Consider the following 16,029-nt stretch of genomic DNA (forward strand, 5'->3'; position numbering starts at 1 on the left):
AAAAAAAAAAAAAAAAAAAAAGATTGCCAGCTTTTTTTTGTGTGTGAAACAAGGTCTCATTCTGTTGCCTTGGCTGGAGTACAGTGGCACAATCATGGCTCACTGCAGCCTCGACCTCTCCAGACTCAAGCTATCCTCCCACCACAGCCTCCTCAGTAGCTGGGACTATAGGCATGTGCCACTATGCCCAGCTGATTTTTTATTTTTTTTAGAGAGGGGATCTTGCCATGTTGCCCAGGTGTCAAACTCCTGAGCTCAAGCAGTTCTCCTGCCTTTGTCTCCCAAAGTGCTGGGATTACAGGTGTGAACCACTGAGCCCAGCTGGATTGCCAACTTTAATATATAACATGAAGAATTCAGATGTGTAAAGCACTAACATCTCAGAAAAATGGACATAGTACAGGAGCAGACAATTCACAAAAAAAGGTAGTAACAGGCCAGGCGTGGTGGCTCACGCCTGTAATCCCAGCACTTTGGGAGGCCGAGGCGGGCAGATTGCCTGAGCTGAGGAGTTCAAGACCAGCCTGGGCAACACGGTGAAACCCATCTCTACTAAAATACAAAAAAAAATAGCTGGGTATGGCAGCGTGCACCTGTAGTCCCAGCTACTTGGAAGGCTGAGGCAGGAAATTCGCTTGAACCCAGGAGGCGGAGGTTGCAGTGAGCCGAGATCACTCCACTGCACTCCAGCGTGGGCGACAGAGCAAGAATGTGTCTCAAAAAAATAGAAGGTAGTAACAACTAACCAAATAGTAACAACAGTTTGGCCTTACTACTAATAGCAGAAGAAATAAACACTGAAATTATGGGCCGGGTGTGGTAGTTCATGCCTATAATCCTAGGACTTTGGGAGGCCCAGGTGGGGGGACTATTAAAGCTCAGGAGTTAGAGACCAGCCTGGGCAACATAGCAAGACCTCATCTCTACTTAAAAAATTAGCCAGGTATGATGGCCTATGCCTGTAGTCCCAGCTACTTGGGAGGCTGAGGTGGGAGGATCACATGAGCCTGGGAGTTGGAGGCTGCAGTGAGCTATGATTGAGCCACTGTACTCCAGTGTGGGTGACAGAGTGAGACCCTGTCTTAAAAAAATTGCGCCAGGCCCGGTGGCTCACGCCTATAATCCCAGCACTTTGGGAGGCCAAGGCGCATGGATCACAAGGTCAGGAGATCAAGACCATCCTGGCTAACATGGTGAAACCCTGTCTCTACTAAAAAATACGAAAAATTAGCCGGGTGTGATGGCGGGCACCTGTAATCCCAGCTACTCGGGAGGCGGAGCTTGCAATGAGCCGAGATCACGCCAGTGCACTCCAGCCTGGGTGACAGAGCGAGACTCCGTCTCAAATAAAAAAAAAAATTGCCGTGTGTGTGTGAAATTGTCAAGATATTTTACCTATTAAATAAGAATCCCCAGTGATGAGTTTGATAAAGTAGTCATTCTCATTACATTTGATACAGTCTTATGGGATATCAATTTAACAGAGTATATGAAGGCTTTGAAAGTTTATACTTTTTGACCCACTAATTCTTTTTCCCCATTGCTGTCTGACCTAAGTATTAAAAAATGAGGACAGAATTTTTTTATATTCAAAAATGTTCCCTATAATGTTTTTTTCTATAATGGTGGTTTAGCCCACAATTTTTTTTTGAGACGGAGTTTTACTCCTGTTGTCCAGGCTGGAGTGCATTGGTATGATCTCATCTCACTGCGTTTTCTGCCTCCCGGGTTCAAGCAGTTCTCCTGCTTCAGCCTCCCGAGTAGCTGGGATTGCAGGTGCCCACCACAAAGCCCAGCTAATTTTTTGTATTTTTAGTGGAGACGGGGTTTTACCATGTTGGCTAGGATGGTCTTGACCTCCTAACCTCAGGTGATCCACCCGTCTCGGCCTTCCAAAGTGCTGGAATTACAGGCATGAGCCACCAGGCCCAACCAAGAATTCTTTTAAAAGTAATACTTGCTGAGTTTTTAGTGGCACAGAAAAATATTTGTGATAAGAAGCAGGAGGGGAGGGATGAGCACAGTGGCTCACACCTGTAATCCTAGTGACTCAGAAGGCCAAGACAGGAGGGTGGATTTGAGGCCAGGAGCTCTAGACCCACCTGGGCAACATAGCGAGGCCCTGTCTCTACAAGAAAGAAAAAATTACCTGGGTGTGGTGGTGTGCACCTGTAGTCCTACTTCCTCTGGAGGCTGAGGTGGGAGCAACACTGAAGCCCAGAATTCGAGGTTGCTGTGAGTTGTGATCACACCACTCCACTCCACCACAGGCCACAGAGGGAGACCCTGTCAATTAAGAGAAAGAGAAGAAAGAAAATAGGGCCAGGTGCAGTGGCTCACACCTGTAATCCCAGCACTTTGGGAGGCCCAGGCGGGTGGATCATGAGGTCAGGAGATCAAGACCATCCTGGCTAACATGGTGAAACCCCATCTGTACTGAAAATACAAACATTAGCCAGGTGTGGTGGCACACGCCTGTAGTCCCAGCTACTCAGGAGGCTGAGGCAGGAGAACTGCTTGAACCCAGGAGGTAGAGGTTGCAGTGAGCTGAGATTGCGCCACTGCGCTCCAGCTTAGGCGACAGAGACTCCATCTCAAAAAAAAAAAAAAAAGAAAGAAAATGGAAGAGTTTGAGATAAGTCTGGGCAATATACTGAGACCCCATCTCTACAAAACGTCAAAAAGTTAGCCAGTCGTGGTGGTGCACACCTGTGTAGTCCCAGCTTCTCGACAGACTAAGACAGGAAGATCTCTTCAGCCCAGGAGTATGATGCTACAGTGATATCTGATCACAACACTGCACTCCAAAATTATTTTTTTAAAATGTGACTGTTCTTTTTTTTTTTTTTTTTTTTTTTTTTTTTTTTTTTTTTTTTTTGAAACAGTCTGGCTCTGTCACCCAGGCTGGAGTGCTATGATGCAATCTCAGCTCACTGCATCCGTCGCCCGGGCTCAAGTGATTCTCCCACCTTAGCCTTCCATCCCGATTAGCTGGGACCACAGTCACGCACCACCACAGCCAGCTAAGTTTTGTATTTTTAGTGGAGACCAGGGTTTTACCATGTTGGCCAGGATCGTCTCCAACTCCTGACCTCAGGTGACCTGCCCACCTCAGCCTCCCAAAGTGCTGGGATTACAGGTATGAGCCACTGCACTTGGCCAAAATTTATATATATATATATATTTATTTATATATTATAATATATATATATATATTTTTTTTGAGATGGAGTCTTGCTGTGTCGCCCAGGCTGTAGTGGATCTCGGCTCACTGCAACCTCCGCCTCACAGATTCACGCCATTCTGCCTCAGCCTCCCGAGTAGCTGGGACTGTAGGTGCCCGCCACCATGCCCATCTAATTTTTTGTATTTTTAAGTAGAGATGGGGTTTCACTGTGTTAGCCAGGATGTTCTCGATCTCCTGACCTCGCGATCCAACCGCCTCGGCCTCCCAAAGTGCTGGGATTACAGGTGTGAGCCACCGCGCGCAGCCATATTTTCACTTTTTAACTCAAAATGACATATGCTTTTGTTCATTTGCTATTCGTGAACAGTTTACACTTCTGAAATCTTTCCTTGGCTCTTCAGATGTCTGAGTTCTGCTGGTCTAGTAGGATTGAGTATTGATCCATTATTCCTCAAATACTCTACATACAAATGCCTGCTATAGCCCCCTTAAGCTCCTTCCCTTCCCCTTCCCCTTTCCTTTTCTTTCCCTTTCCTTTCCATCTCTTTCTTTCTTTCCTCTTATTTCTTCCCCTAAAGTTTCCTTATTTACATGTCTTTCCTGCTCTGAGACAGGAAGCGGACTGTGTTTTGTGACATTATTATACTTTATCACTATTACACTTGCAAATGTGGTACTAGAGATAAATTTTAATGATTGCAACATTCGTTTTCCCTGTAGAAAAAAGACCAATTTGTACATGAGATACAGTATTTCTAAGATGGTTATCTTTTGTTACTTGTTTGGTTAATTACTCAATAAGGTGCCAGACTGGCCTGCTGGGTGCAAATATGAAACAAGAAAGGAGTGATGGAGTTGGTGTTAAACAATTTTCTGTTCACTTGACAGGTATGGGATTATGAGACTGGAGATTTTGAACGAACTCTTAAAGGACATACAGACTCTGTACAGGACATTTCATTCGATCACAGCGGCAAGCTTCTGACTTCCTGTTCTGCAGATATGACCATTAAACTATGGGATTTTCAGGGCTTTGAATGCATCAGAACCATGCATGGTAAGGGGTAGAGGATAGTACTTTAATAGTAATTTCTATCATGGTACTTCAGAAAGAATATTGTTTCTAATAGTATACGGGGTTCCTTTATTCACCTCTTAATTGTCTGTATTGGTGGAAGAGCATACGATGTAGATAGTCCAGGGATAAGTCACAGTAGTTGAGAGTCATTTCTATTACGAGGTTTTAAGTATACTTTATATAAAATATTTGTATGAATATTTTTTGGTAAGAAAAACTGCCAGGTCATTTATCTGTATTTGAGTTAAAAATGGTTTTGTTGGCTGGGCGCGGTGGCTCAAGCCTGTAATCCCAGCATTTTGGGAGGCCGAGATGGGCGGATCACGAGGTCAGGAGATTGAGACCATCCTGGCTAACACGGTGAAACCCCGTCTCTACTAAAAAATACAAAAGCTAGCCGGGCGAGGTGGCGGGCGCCTGTAGTCCCAGCTACTCGGGAGGCTGAGGCAGGAGAATGGTGTGAACCCGGGAGGCGGAGCTTGCAATGAGCTGAGATCCGGCCACTGCACTCCAGCCTGGGCAACAGAGCAAGACTCTGTCTCAAAAAAAAAAAAAAAAAGGTTTTGTTTGTGTTTTAATTTTTCGTAGTTGGGAAACTGAAGTCCAGAGAGAGTAGGTATAGTGAAAACTGGAACCCAGATTATCTTGCTCACTGAAATGAAATAAGGGTACATATCCCATGCCCTCATTCATTGTTAAGTTGTTTCCTGGGTCTTGTTGTGGGAACTGTTTTCTGAGGCAGTATGTTTGTGGAACAAGAGTATATTTGCTTTAGAGACAGATACCTGGATTCAGATTCCTACTTGTCTACTTATGGCATTAGAAAATTTAAACCACTTTCATCTAGAAAACAGAGGTAATAATACCAGAGTCATACAGTTGTTGTGAGGATAAAATGAAGTCATAAGATAAATCATCTTGGTGTAGTACCTGCCACGTAGGAGGTGCTCATTACGTAGGGATTTTTGTTGTTTCTTTACAAATGATGATATTTGAATGTTGGGATTTTGTATAAGGAGTGCATACAGATTATCCATGATGTTAACACATGAGTAAACTATGTGTTTACCTAAAGGGCATAATTTGAAGATTGTGTTCTCCTCGCCCCCCACGCCCAATTAAATGCATTGGGGAAGTTTATAATTACAGGAATTCCACGCATGAACACTTTTTTTCTGTTTTTGAGATGGCCTCTTGCTTTGTCACCCAAGCTGGAGTGCAGTGGCGCGATGTTGGCCCACTGCAACCTCTACCTCCCAGGTTCAAGTGATTCTCCCACCTCAGCCTCCCAAGTAGCTGGCAATACAGGTGAGCACCACCACGCCCAGCTAATTTTTGTATTTTTAGTAGAGACAGGGTTTAACCATATTGGCCAGGCTGGTCTTGAACTCCTGACCTTGGGTGATCCGCCCGCCTTGACCTCCCAAAGTGCTGGGATTACAGGCGTGAACCACTACGCCTGGCCCACCATTTTAAACAGAGAACCAATTCCCCATTTTTCTTACGCATTCGCTTTATCTTTTTTGTATCTTAGAATATCAGTCTAGCGGCTAGGCACAGTGGCTCACACCTATAATCTCAGCACTTTTAGAGGCCAAGGCAGGAGGGATTGCTTGAGGACAGGAGTTCAAGACCAGTGTGGGCAAAATATGGAGACCATGTCTCTACAAAAAATTAAAATGTTGTGGGTGTGGTGGTGCCACACCTGTGTAGTTCCAGCTACTCGATGGCTGAAGCGGGAAGAGCTCGTAGGCCCGGGAGTTCAAGGCTACATGAGCTGGGATTGCGCCACTGCACTTTAGCCTGGGTGACAGAGCAAGTCCTTGCCTCACCAACCAAGAAAAAAAGAAAGAAATTGTGTTTCCTAGCGTTTTTATGTAAACATTCAGACTCACTGAGGTAAGTATATGAATATATTTCAAATGTTGATAATCCTGATGCCTTACGTTTTTAAACCATTTGTACAGGATGAAATTTAATCCTAAATGGAGTTGACTATTTCCTTGTGGATAGTTTTTACTGATTTTTTTAACTTTATCGTGTAAATCCAGGTTTCTTATCAAATTTGTATAAAATCCAGTGTATTTAGAACTTGCTTTGACATGGTGAAACCCCATGGGGAAACCCCGTGGTGAATTGATGTCTTGCTGCTCTTGGGGGTGCTGCTTCATAACATACCGTAACGCGCTGTAACGTGCTGTAATGCACCGCCGTGCTGTGTGTTTCAGGCCACGACCACAATGTCTCCTCAGTAGCCATCATGCCCAATGGAGATCATCTAGTGTCCGCTTCAAGGGATAAAACCATAAAAATGTGGGAAGTGCAAACTGGGTAAGTAAGCTTGGTTGAAAAGGCATCAGTGGCTCACACCTGTAATGCCAGTGCTTTGGGAGGCTAAGGCGGGCAGATCACCTGGTCTGGAGTTGAAGACCAGCCTGACCAAATGGTGAAACCCCGTCTCTACTAAAAATACAAAAATTAGCCAGGCTTGGTGGGGCACACCTGTAATCCCAGCTACTTGGGAGGCTGAGGCAGGAGAATTACTTGAACCTGGGAGGCGGAGGTTGCAGTGAGCCAAGATTGTACCAGTGCCCTCCAGCCTGGGCAACAAGAGAAAGACTCTGTCTCAAAAAAAGAAAAGGCATCAGCTTAAAGACATATTTATAAAAAACAAAACAAAATCGTGTTCTGGTGTTTCAGTCATTTCGACTTTAACCCAGAATGATCATTGTGACAGTCATATTAAATATACTTTAAAACTAAGTTTGATCTGTACACATCTTCCAAAAAGGAGCACAGAGACATTGTAAGGAGAGACTATGTCCTCAAGAGGCATTTCTGTGTAATGGCTTCTTTTCTCTGTCGTCTTCTTTTAGGTAATCTCTCTGTGGGTTTTAATGAAAATGTAAATAATCTTTGTGCTGGTATACCTCTGTTAGACTGAATTTGGTTGTGCATAGAATTACACTTGATTTTTGTCACACAAACTTACTAGTTTTACTCAGATTAGTAGAGCATAGCTTTTTTCCAATATGGCTAGAAATATTAAGTGTGCGTTTAGTTTTGAAACATTTTATTTCTTATATATATTTTATCTTCTAGATGTTGATTTTGTTAGCTCCTTAATGATGTGCCTGTTAGCTTGTTGTTCCCACTTTAATTAGCCAGGATTGTACATTTATGCTGTCGACTTGCATCTCTGACTTGGTACCATTCTCTTCATCCCAGTACATAGCTATTTTTGTATCACTTCTGGAAAGTGTCCCGATGATTGTCATTCACAATGTAAGTTATTATTTATATTGACAGCTACTGTGTGAAGACATTCACAGGACACAGAGAATGGGTACGTATGGTACGACCAAATCAAGATGGCACTCTGATAGCCAGCTGTTCCAATGACCAGACTGTGCGCGTGTGGGTCGTAGCAACAAAGGAATGCAAGGCTGAGCTCCGAGAGCATGAGCATGTGGTAGAATGCATTTCCTGGGCTCCAGAAAGCTCATATTCCTCCATCTCTGAAGCAACAGGATCTGAGGTACTGTATATATAAACTTGTCTTCATGGTTTTATTGCCGATATCTTAAATCCTTAGATAACTTTGCTGATTCCCAGTTTCACGGCTGTTAATGCATTTAAAAGTCTGCATCCCAAAATTCTGAATCTTGAAATTCTCTGCTCTTCACAGTATCTGTCAGAAAAATAGTCTTCATTAATGAACATAATAATTTTATTTGTAAATTTATGGTAAAATGCAGTTCAGTATTTATTTATTTTTTTTTTATTTTATTTTATTTTTTTTTTGAGACGGAGTCTCGCTCTGTCGCCCAGGCTGGAGTGCAGTGGCCGGATCTCAGCTCACTGCAAGCTCCGCCTCCCGGGTTTACGCCATTCTCCTGTTTCAGCCTCCTGAGTAGCTGGGACTACAGGCGCCCGCCACCTCGCCTGGCTAGTTTTTCGTATTTTTTAGTAGAGACGGGGTTTCACTGTGTTAGCCAGGATGGTCTCGATCTCCTGACCTCGTGATCCGCCCGTCTCGGCCTCCCAACGTGCTGGGATTACAGGCTTGAGCCACCGCGCCCGGCCAGTATTTATTTTTTAAAATTAATCCCAGATGTGATGGTATAAATGTTTCTTTAAATGAAGACTATTTCATATGGTGTCCTCTGATGTTCTTGATCATTTAAAAGTACTAGCTGAGTCTGGAGCTTTAACACATTTCTTTGTGATTCTTTGTGCTCTTTTATGATTTTGGTCTTTCTGATTAATATGTTAAAAATAAATTACCTACAAGGTACAGCGGCACATGGCTATAGTCCCAGCTACTCAGGAGGCTGAGGCAAGAGGATCACTTATGTCCAGAAGTTAAAGTTCAGCCTGGGGCAACAGAGCAAGATCCCTGTTTCTAATAAATGAATGAAAATGAATGGTCTAAAAGTTTTGTTTGTTTTTGAGACAGTCTCACTCTGTTGCGCAGGCTGGAGTATAGTAGCGTGATCTCGGCTCACTGCCACCTCTTCCTACCGGGTTCAAGCGATTCTCCTGCCTCAGCCTCCTAAGTACCTGGGACCACGGATGCATGTGCCACCCTGCCAGCTAATTTTTTATTTATTTATTTATTTATTTATTTTTTTGAGACGGAGTCTCGCTCTGTTGCCCAGGCTGGAGTGCAGTGGCCAGATCTCAGCTCACTGCAAGCTCCGCCTCCCGGGTTTACGCCATTCTCCTGCCTCAGCCTCCCGAGTAGCTGGGACTACAGGCGCCCGCCACCTCGCCCGGCTAGTTTTTTGTATTTTTTTTAGTAGAGACGGGGTTTCACTGTATTAGCCAGGATGGTCTCGATCTCCTGACCTCATGATCCGCCCGTCTCGGCCTCCCAAAGTGCTGGGATTACAGGCTTGAGCCACCGCGCCCGGCTATATTTTTAGTAGAAACAAGATTTTGCCATGTTGGCCAGGCTGGTCTCAAACTCCTGACCTCAAGTGATCTGCCTGCCTCAATTTCCTAAAGTTCTGGGATTACAGGTGTGAACCACTGCGCCGAGCCCATTGATTTTGATAGAGGCATTCCTATCATGTATTTTTAAAACTACATTTCAATAAAGAAAAGAGGCAGTTCCCTCTTAAATGAATCTTCTTTTGTGAGTTATCTTTATTTTGGTTGGCCCATTGCATTTTCAGATTCTATTTACTGCCCTTTGGTGGTGGTTACATGCTGTGTGTCATAAATTGATTCTGGTCCATCACACCGCCAGAGGTATGATGACTCACGCCTGTAATCCCAGCACTTTGGGAAGTCAAGGAAGGAGGATCACTTGAACCCAGGAGTTTGAGCAACATAGCAAGACCCCTGTCTCTACAGAAAGCTTTTTTTTTTTTTAACTCACCACTATACTAATGAGGAAAAAAATTTTCAATAACTCAGCCAGGTGTAGTGGTGCACTTCTGTAGTCCCAGCCACTCAGGGGACTGAGGCAGGAAGATTGCTTGATCACAGGAGCTCAAAGCTGCAGTGAACTATGATTGTTCCGCTGCACTCCAGCCTGGGTGACAGAATGAGACCCTGTCTTGAAATAAATGAATATTCCCTAATCCAGATCAAAAAAATAAATAAATAAATTTGATTGTGGTTGGATTTGTAAAAGCTAAATTAAATAGTGATTACAGAAATCTTGAAAAGTAAATTTATTATCTGTTGGTTTTATGAAAACTGAGTCCTAGCCTAAACAGAGATTTTCTGTTCTTATATTATCTGGGTCCTTCCTGTATAGCCTAGGTATGGTGTTAAAGACTTGTGTATTTAAACAGATAAAAACAAATTGGGCTGGGTGCAGTGGTTCACGCCTGTAATTCCAGCACTTTGGTAGGCCGAGGTGGTCCGATCACCTGAGGTTAGGAGTTCGAGACCAGCCTGCCCAACATGGCAAAACCCCATCTCTACTAAAAATACAAAAATTAGCCTGGTGTGGTGGCGCACACCTGTAATCACACCTACTCAGGAGGCTGGGGCAGGAGACTTGCTTGAACCCGGGAGTTGGAGGTTGCAGTAGGCCGAGATTGCACCACTGTACTCCAACCTGGGCAATAGAGCCAGACTCTGTCTCAAAACAACCAACCAAAATGCAACAAAATTGGAAATATAGATCATTATTAGGTAAAAACCATTCAAAGTCTGTACCTAACTTCTTGTGTAGGAAACTTAATTTTTACTATGTTTTCTGTAGACTAAAAAAAGTGGTAAACCTGGGCCATTCTTGCTGTCTGGATCCAGAGACAAGACTATTAAGATGTGGGATGTCAGTACTGGCATGTGCCTTATGACCCTCGTAAGTTTGCATAATCTTACCGTTTCTTTTGTATCTTCACTGTTTATACCTTTTTGGATTAATGCTTTGTGATATTTTATTAAATCTGAATTATACTGGGTTTTAAAATAACTTCTTTATAAATGTAGTTTTCCTTTAGCTTTTGTCGTTACAGTGATGTGAAAGTTACTTCTCTGGAATGCAGGTTCTATAAAGAATCTGTAGAGCTAGTCGGTGTTTGAGGGGGAGATGCTAAAAAATTGTGTGATATCTCTTATGGAGAAGCAGCAGCATTCTTAGAGACCTGTTCACTGTTGAAGATGTTTGTTTGTCTCTTTCACTTTATTTGAATCCTTTTAACTATTATATATCCTTGCTCACATGATCTAGTTTATTTGGCTTATTTAGGAACATATTTCCATAGAAAGATATGTCAATACTAGTAAGGGATTGTGGACACTGCTGTGTGCCTAAAGGAGTTCCAAAGAGATCTATGGATGTTCATTTAGTAGTAGTTTTTATAATTTGGCATCCACGTTTGTTTAGAGATTTTTTAGGTGCTAACCATACCTTGAAGTGATTGTCTCTCTGTAGGATATGACAGACACATGTGGAAGCATCTTCAAGAATTGATTAGAAAATGAAACTTTCCTCTAGTAGTATTCTGAGTTCAGCTATACCATGTTGCTGTTAAGAAAAGATATATAAATTAAGAAAAGATGATATATAATTAAAATAAAGCTGGCCAGGTGCAGTGGCTCACGCCTGCAATCCCAGCACTTTTGGAGGCTGAGGCAGGTGGATCACCTGAGGTCAGGAGTTCAGGACCAGCCTGACCAACGTTGTGAAACGTTTAGTCTCTACTAAAATTACAAAAATTAGTCGGGCGTAGCTGGGTGCGGTGGCTCATGCCTGTAATTCCAGCACTTTGGGAGGCTGAGATGGGCGAATCACCTGAGGTCAGGAGTTCAAGACCAGCCTGACCAACATGGAGGAACTCTGTCTCCTAAAAATACAAAATTAGCCGGGCTTGGTGGCACATGCCTTCAATCCCAGCTACTCGGGAAGGCTGAGGAAGGCGAATCGCTTTAACCTAGGAGGGGGAGGTTGCAGTGAGCCAAGATCACGCCATTGTACTCCAGCCTAGGCAATAAGAGCAAAATTCTGTCTCAAAAAAAGAAGAAAAAAAGCCGGGCGTGGTGGCACATGTCTGTAATCCCAGCTACTCGGGAGACTGAGGCATGAGAATTGTTTGCACCTGGGAGATGGAGGTTGCGGTGAGCCGAGATTGCACCATGGCACTCCAGCCTGGGCAATAAAGCGAGACTCTGTCTTAAAAAAGAAAGAAAAACATACTCTTGACCAGACACAGTGGCTCATGCCTATAATCCCAGGACTTTGGGAGGCAAAGGCAGGAGGAGCCCAGGAGTTTGAAGACCAGCTTGGGCAACGTAACGAGGCCCTGTCTGTACCAAAATAAAAATTTTAAAAGTAGTTATGCATGATGGTGCATGCCTATAGTCTTAGCTACTTGGGAGGCTAAAGCAGGAGGATTACTTGAACCCAGGAATTTGAGGCTTTAGTGAGCTGTGATCATGCCACTGTACTCCAGCCAGGGCAACAGAGAGAGTTGCTGTCTCTTTTTAAAATAAAACAAAACTTTGCAATGCTGTGCTATAACCGCACTATCCAGCATGGTAGCTGCTAGCCACGTGCAGCTGTTATACTCTTGAAATGTGGCTAGTGAGACTGAAGAACTGAATTGTTGGCTGTATGTAATCTTAACTATTATATATTAAAGTAGGCATACATGGGCCGGGCACGGTGGCTCAAACCTGTAATCCCAGCACTTTGGGAGGCCGAGACGGGCGGATCACGAGGTCAGGAGATTGAGACCATCCTGGCTAACCCAGTGAAACCCCGTCTCTACTAAAAAATACAAAAAACTAGCTGGTTGAGGTGGCAGGCGCCTGTAGTCCCAGCTACTCGGGAGCCTGAGGCAGGAGAATGGCGTGAACCCGGGAGGCGGAGCTTGCATTGAGCTGAGATGAGGCCACTGCACTCCAGCCTGGTTGACAGAGCGAGACTCCGTCTCAAAAAAAAAAAAAGGCGTACATGGACAGTAGCTACCATGTTCAACTGTGCAGTTCTAAGCCTTTTTCTTAAATTAATGTGTAGATAAATGTGCTATTTTTTATAAAAATGGTATCATACCCCTTAATGTAGCTTTGTAGCAAACCTTTAATTTAGAAAGTATGTGATCCTTGCTCATGTTGTTAGATGCTCTTCTTGTACATTGATCTACAGACAGTGCTTTGCAAACATCTTTGTTAACTAAATCTCTGGGCATGTGCTTAAAGATAAATTGCAAGAACGGAACTGCTGCAACAGGGGAAATACGGATGGATGGATGGATGGATGGATGGATGGATGGATGGATGATTAGATGGATGATTGGATGGATGGATGGATGGATGGATGGATGGATGGATGGATGGATGGATGGATGGATGGATGGATGGATACATGGATACATGGATCGATGGATGATTAGATGGATGGATGGATGGACGCATGCATGCATGGATGGATGGATGATTAGATGGATGGATGGATGGATCAATGAATGGATGGATGATTGGATGGATGGATGGATGGATGGATGGATGGATGGATGGATGGATGGATGGATGGATGATTGGGTGGATGATTGGATGGATGATTGGATGGATGATTGGATGGATGGATGGATAGATGATTGGATGATTGGATGGATGATTGGATGGATGGATGGATGGATGGATGGATGGATGGATGGATATATAGTGAATGCCTGTATATCCTTCACCTAGTTAACATTTGTTTGTTTTCCTTCATGTATGTGTGTATATTTTGCTGAAATCATTTGAGAGTTCCTTGGAGACATCGTATACTTTACCCCCAAGTATTTTAGCATGAACCACCTAGGAACAAGGATAGTATATAAATAACCACAATAAAATTAATCAGGATGGATGCATGGATGGATGGATACATGGATGGATGGATGGATGGATGGATGATTGGATGGGTGGATGGATACATGGATGGATGGATACATGGATGGATGATTGGATGGATACATGCATTCATGGATGGATGGATGGATGGATGGATGGATGGATGGATGATTGGGTGGATGATTGGATGGATGATTGGATGGATGATTGGATGGATGGATGGATAGATGATTGGATGATTGGATGGATGATTGGATGGATGGATGGATGGATGGATGGATGGATGGATGGATATATAGTGAATGCCTGTATATCCTTCACCTAGTTAACATTTGTTTGTTTTCCTTCATGTATGTGTGTATATTTTGCTGAAATCATTTGAGAGTTCCTTGGAGACATCGTATACTTTACCCCCAAGTATTTTAGCATGAACCACCTAGGAACAAGGATAGTATATAAATAACCACAATAAAATTAATCACACTCAATAAATTTACCACTGATAGACTACATATTCAGATTTGTTTTTGTTATTTCCACAATGCCGTGCGTGACTTCTCTTTAACCCTCATCCAGGACCCAGTCAAGGATCATGCATTATATTTGCTGGTCATGTCTTACGAGTTTTCAGTTTCATTTAATCTAGAATTCCCTAGACTTTTATTTTCTTTTGGTGTCTTTTGATGTTTTTGGTATGTATAGTTTTATCGTATTATTAAATAGATGCTATTTAAACATTTTATTCTTTCACTAAGTCAAGTAACTTTTTTGTTTTTAAGGTGGGTCATGATAACTGGGTACGTGGAGTTCTGTTCCATTCTGGGGGGAAGTTTATTTTGAGTTGTGCTGATGACAAGACCCTGCGCGTGTGGGATTACAAGAACAAGCGATGCATGAAGACCCTCAATGCGCATGAACACTTTGTTACCTCCTTGGGTATGTACGCCTCGTGAGGTCTCTGACATTAGATTTTGGAGTGCCAGACGTGACAGTGTTTTACATGATCATGTGAACTTTGCCAGGTAAGAAATGACCATGTGCTTTCAGGGCAGAATAGAGAAGACAGATGAAAATTTTGTGGATTCCTACCATTTGTTTTAAATTCTCCTTTCCTTAACTCTTTGTATCGTTAGCCTTATAATAAAAACGTTACTTTCTGCACTGCACAACACTGGTTTTGGAAACCAGAGTTTGTGAAGAGGATACTTAACACTCTGATGGGTAATTTTTCTCCCCTATTAGTTTGTTTCTCAAACAAAATCTTCCTCAACCTTTCCCTCTGGCAGGTGTATACTATCAGGTACTAGAAACTCAGAAAATTGTATTTGATTTTAGTAAACATCCTCACTATCATTTGGACTTGCATCTGGAATTTAAGATAGTGAATACAGTCAAGTCTAATAAATACACTGAAGTATAATGGACCAAAGCCTCGGTAAAGTGGAGCTAATGCCTGCCCCACAGGATTGTTTCAAGGATTAGACACGAATATGGAGCATTTGTGCTGTGCCTGGAATATAATGTTCAGTAAATAGATATGGTGAGACTCTTTATTGTTAGATTTGAGCCCTGCTGTGCCTTTAGTCCCCGCTACTCAGGAGGCTGAGGCTGGAGGATTGCTTGAGCCCAGGAGTTCTGGGTTACAGTGTGCTGTGCTGATCGGATGTCTGCACTAAGTGCAGTATCAATATGGTGACCTCCTGGGAATAGGAGACTCCCAGGTTGCCTAAAGGGGTGACCTGGCCCAGGGCATAAACAGAGCAGGTCAAAACTCCCCTGCTGATCAATAGTGGGATCATAACTTTGAATAGCCATTGCACTCCAGCCTGGGCAACACAGTGAGACCCTGCCTCGAAAAAAAGAAAAAAAGGAAAAAAAAGATTCGAGCACCATTTGGGATGGGCCAAACAGGAACAGGCATTTTTGTTGAGATGTTAATACAGGATTTGATCATTGAGTCTCAACTTCCCTAACTACATTGGCAAACTAGATACCTTCTTGGAGTGTGGGTGTATTGGAGAAACCTGAAAACTCCTGGTATTTGGGCTTTCTTATTTTGTGGCTCATTAAAAATTGTATCTGGTGGCCGGGCGCGGTGGCTCACGCCTGTAATCCCAGCACTTTGGGAGGCCGAGGCGGGCGAATCACAAGGTCAGGAGATCGAGACCACGGTGAAACCCCGTCTCTATTAAAAATACAAAAAAAAAATTAGCCGGGCGTGGTGGCGGGCGCCTGTAGTCCCAGCTACTCAGGAGGCTGAGGCAGGAGAATGGCGTGAACCCGGGAGGTGGAGCTTGCAGTGAGCCGAGATTGCGTCACTGCACTCCAGCCTGGGCAACAGAGTGAGACTCTGCCTCAAAAAATAAATAAATAAATAAATATTAAAAAAATTTGTATCTGGCTCAGAGTGATGGAGGGTTGGGGACCGGGCAGGGTCTTGCTCTGTCACCCAGGCTGGAGT

At 43.4% G+C, this 16,029-nt stretch overlaps 1 protein-coding gene across 1 annotated transcript in view; it reads left to right on the forward strand.

The window, feature by feature from the left end:
* PAFAH1B1 (platelet activating factor acetylhydrolase 1b regulatory subunit 1) overlaps window positions 1-16,029 on the forward strand; it is a 113,489-nt gene that overhangs the window by 93,354 nt on the left and 4,106 nt on the right. The window contains exons 6-10 of the mRNA XM_017867101.1: window positions 4,076-4,244; window positions 6,494-6,596; window positions 7,575-7,803; window positions 10,489-10,590; window positions 14,348-14,504. Coding sequence (XP_017722590.1) covers window positions 4,076-4,244; window positions 6,494-6,596; window positions 7,575-7,803; window positions 10,489-10,590; window positions 14,348-14,504 — 760 coding nt within the window. The remainder of the gene's footprint in view (window positions 1-4,075; window positions 4,245-6,493; window positions 6,597-7,574; window positions 7,804-10,488; window positions 10,591-14,347; window positions 14,505-16,029) is intronic.

The sequence above is a fragment of the Rhinopithecus bieti genome, unplaced genomic scaffold, assembly GCF_001698545.2.
Source record: "Rhinopithecus bieti isolate Rb0 unplaced genomic scaffold, ASM169854v2 scaffold_22, whole genome shotgun sequence".
In the NCBI taxonomy this organism is placed as follows: Eukaryota; Metazoa; Chordata; class Mammalia; order Primates; family Cercopithecidae; genus Rhinopithecus; species Rhinopithecus bieti.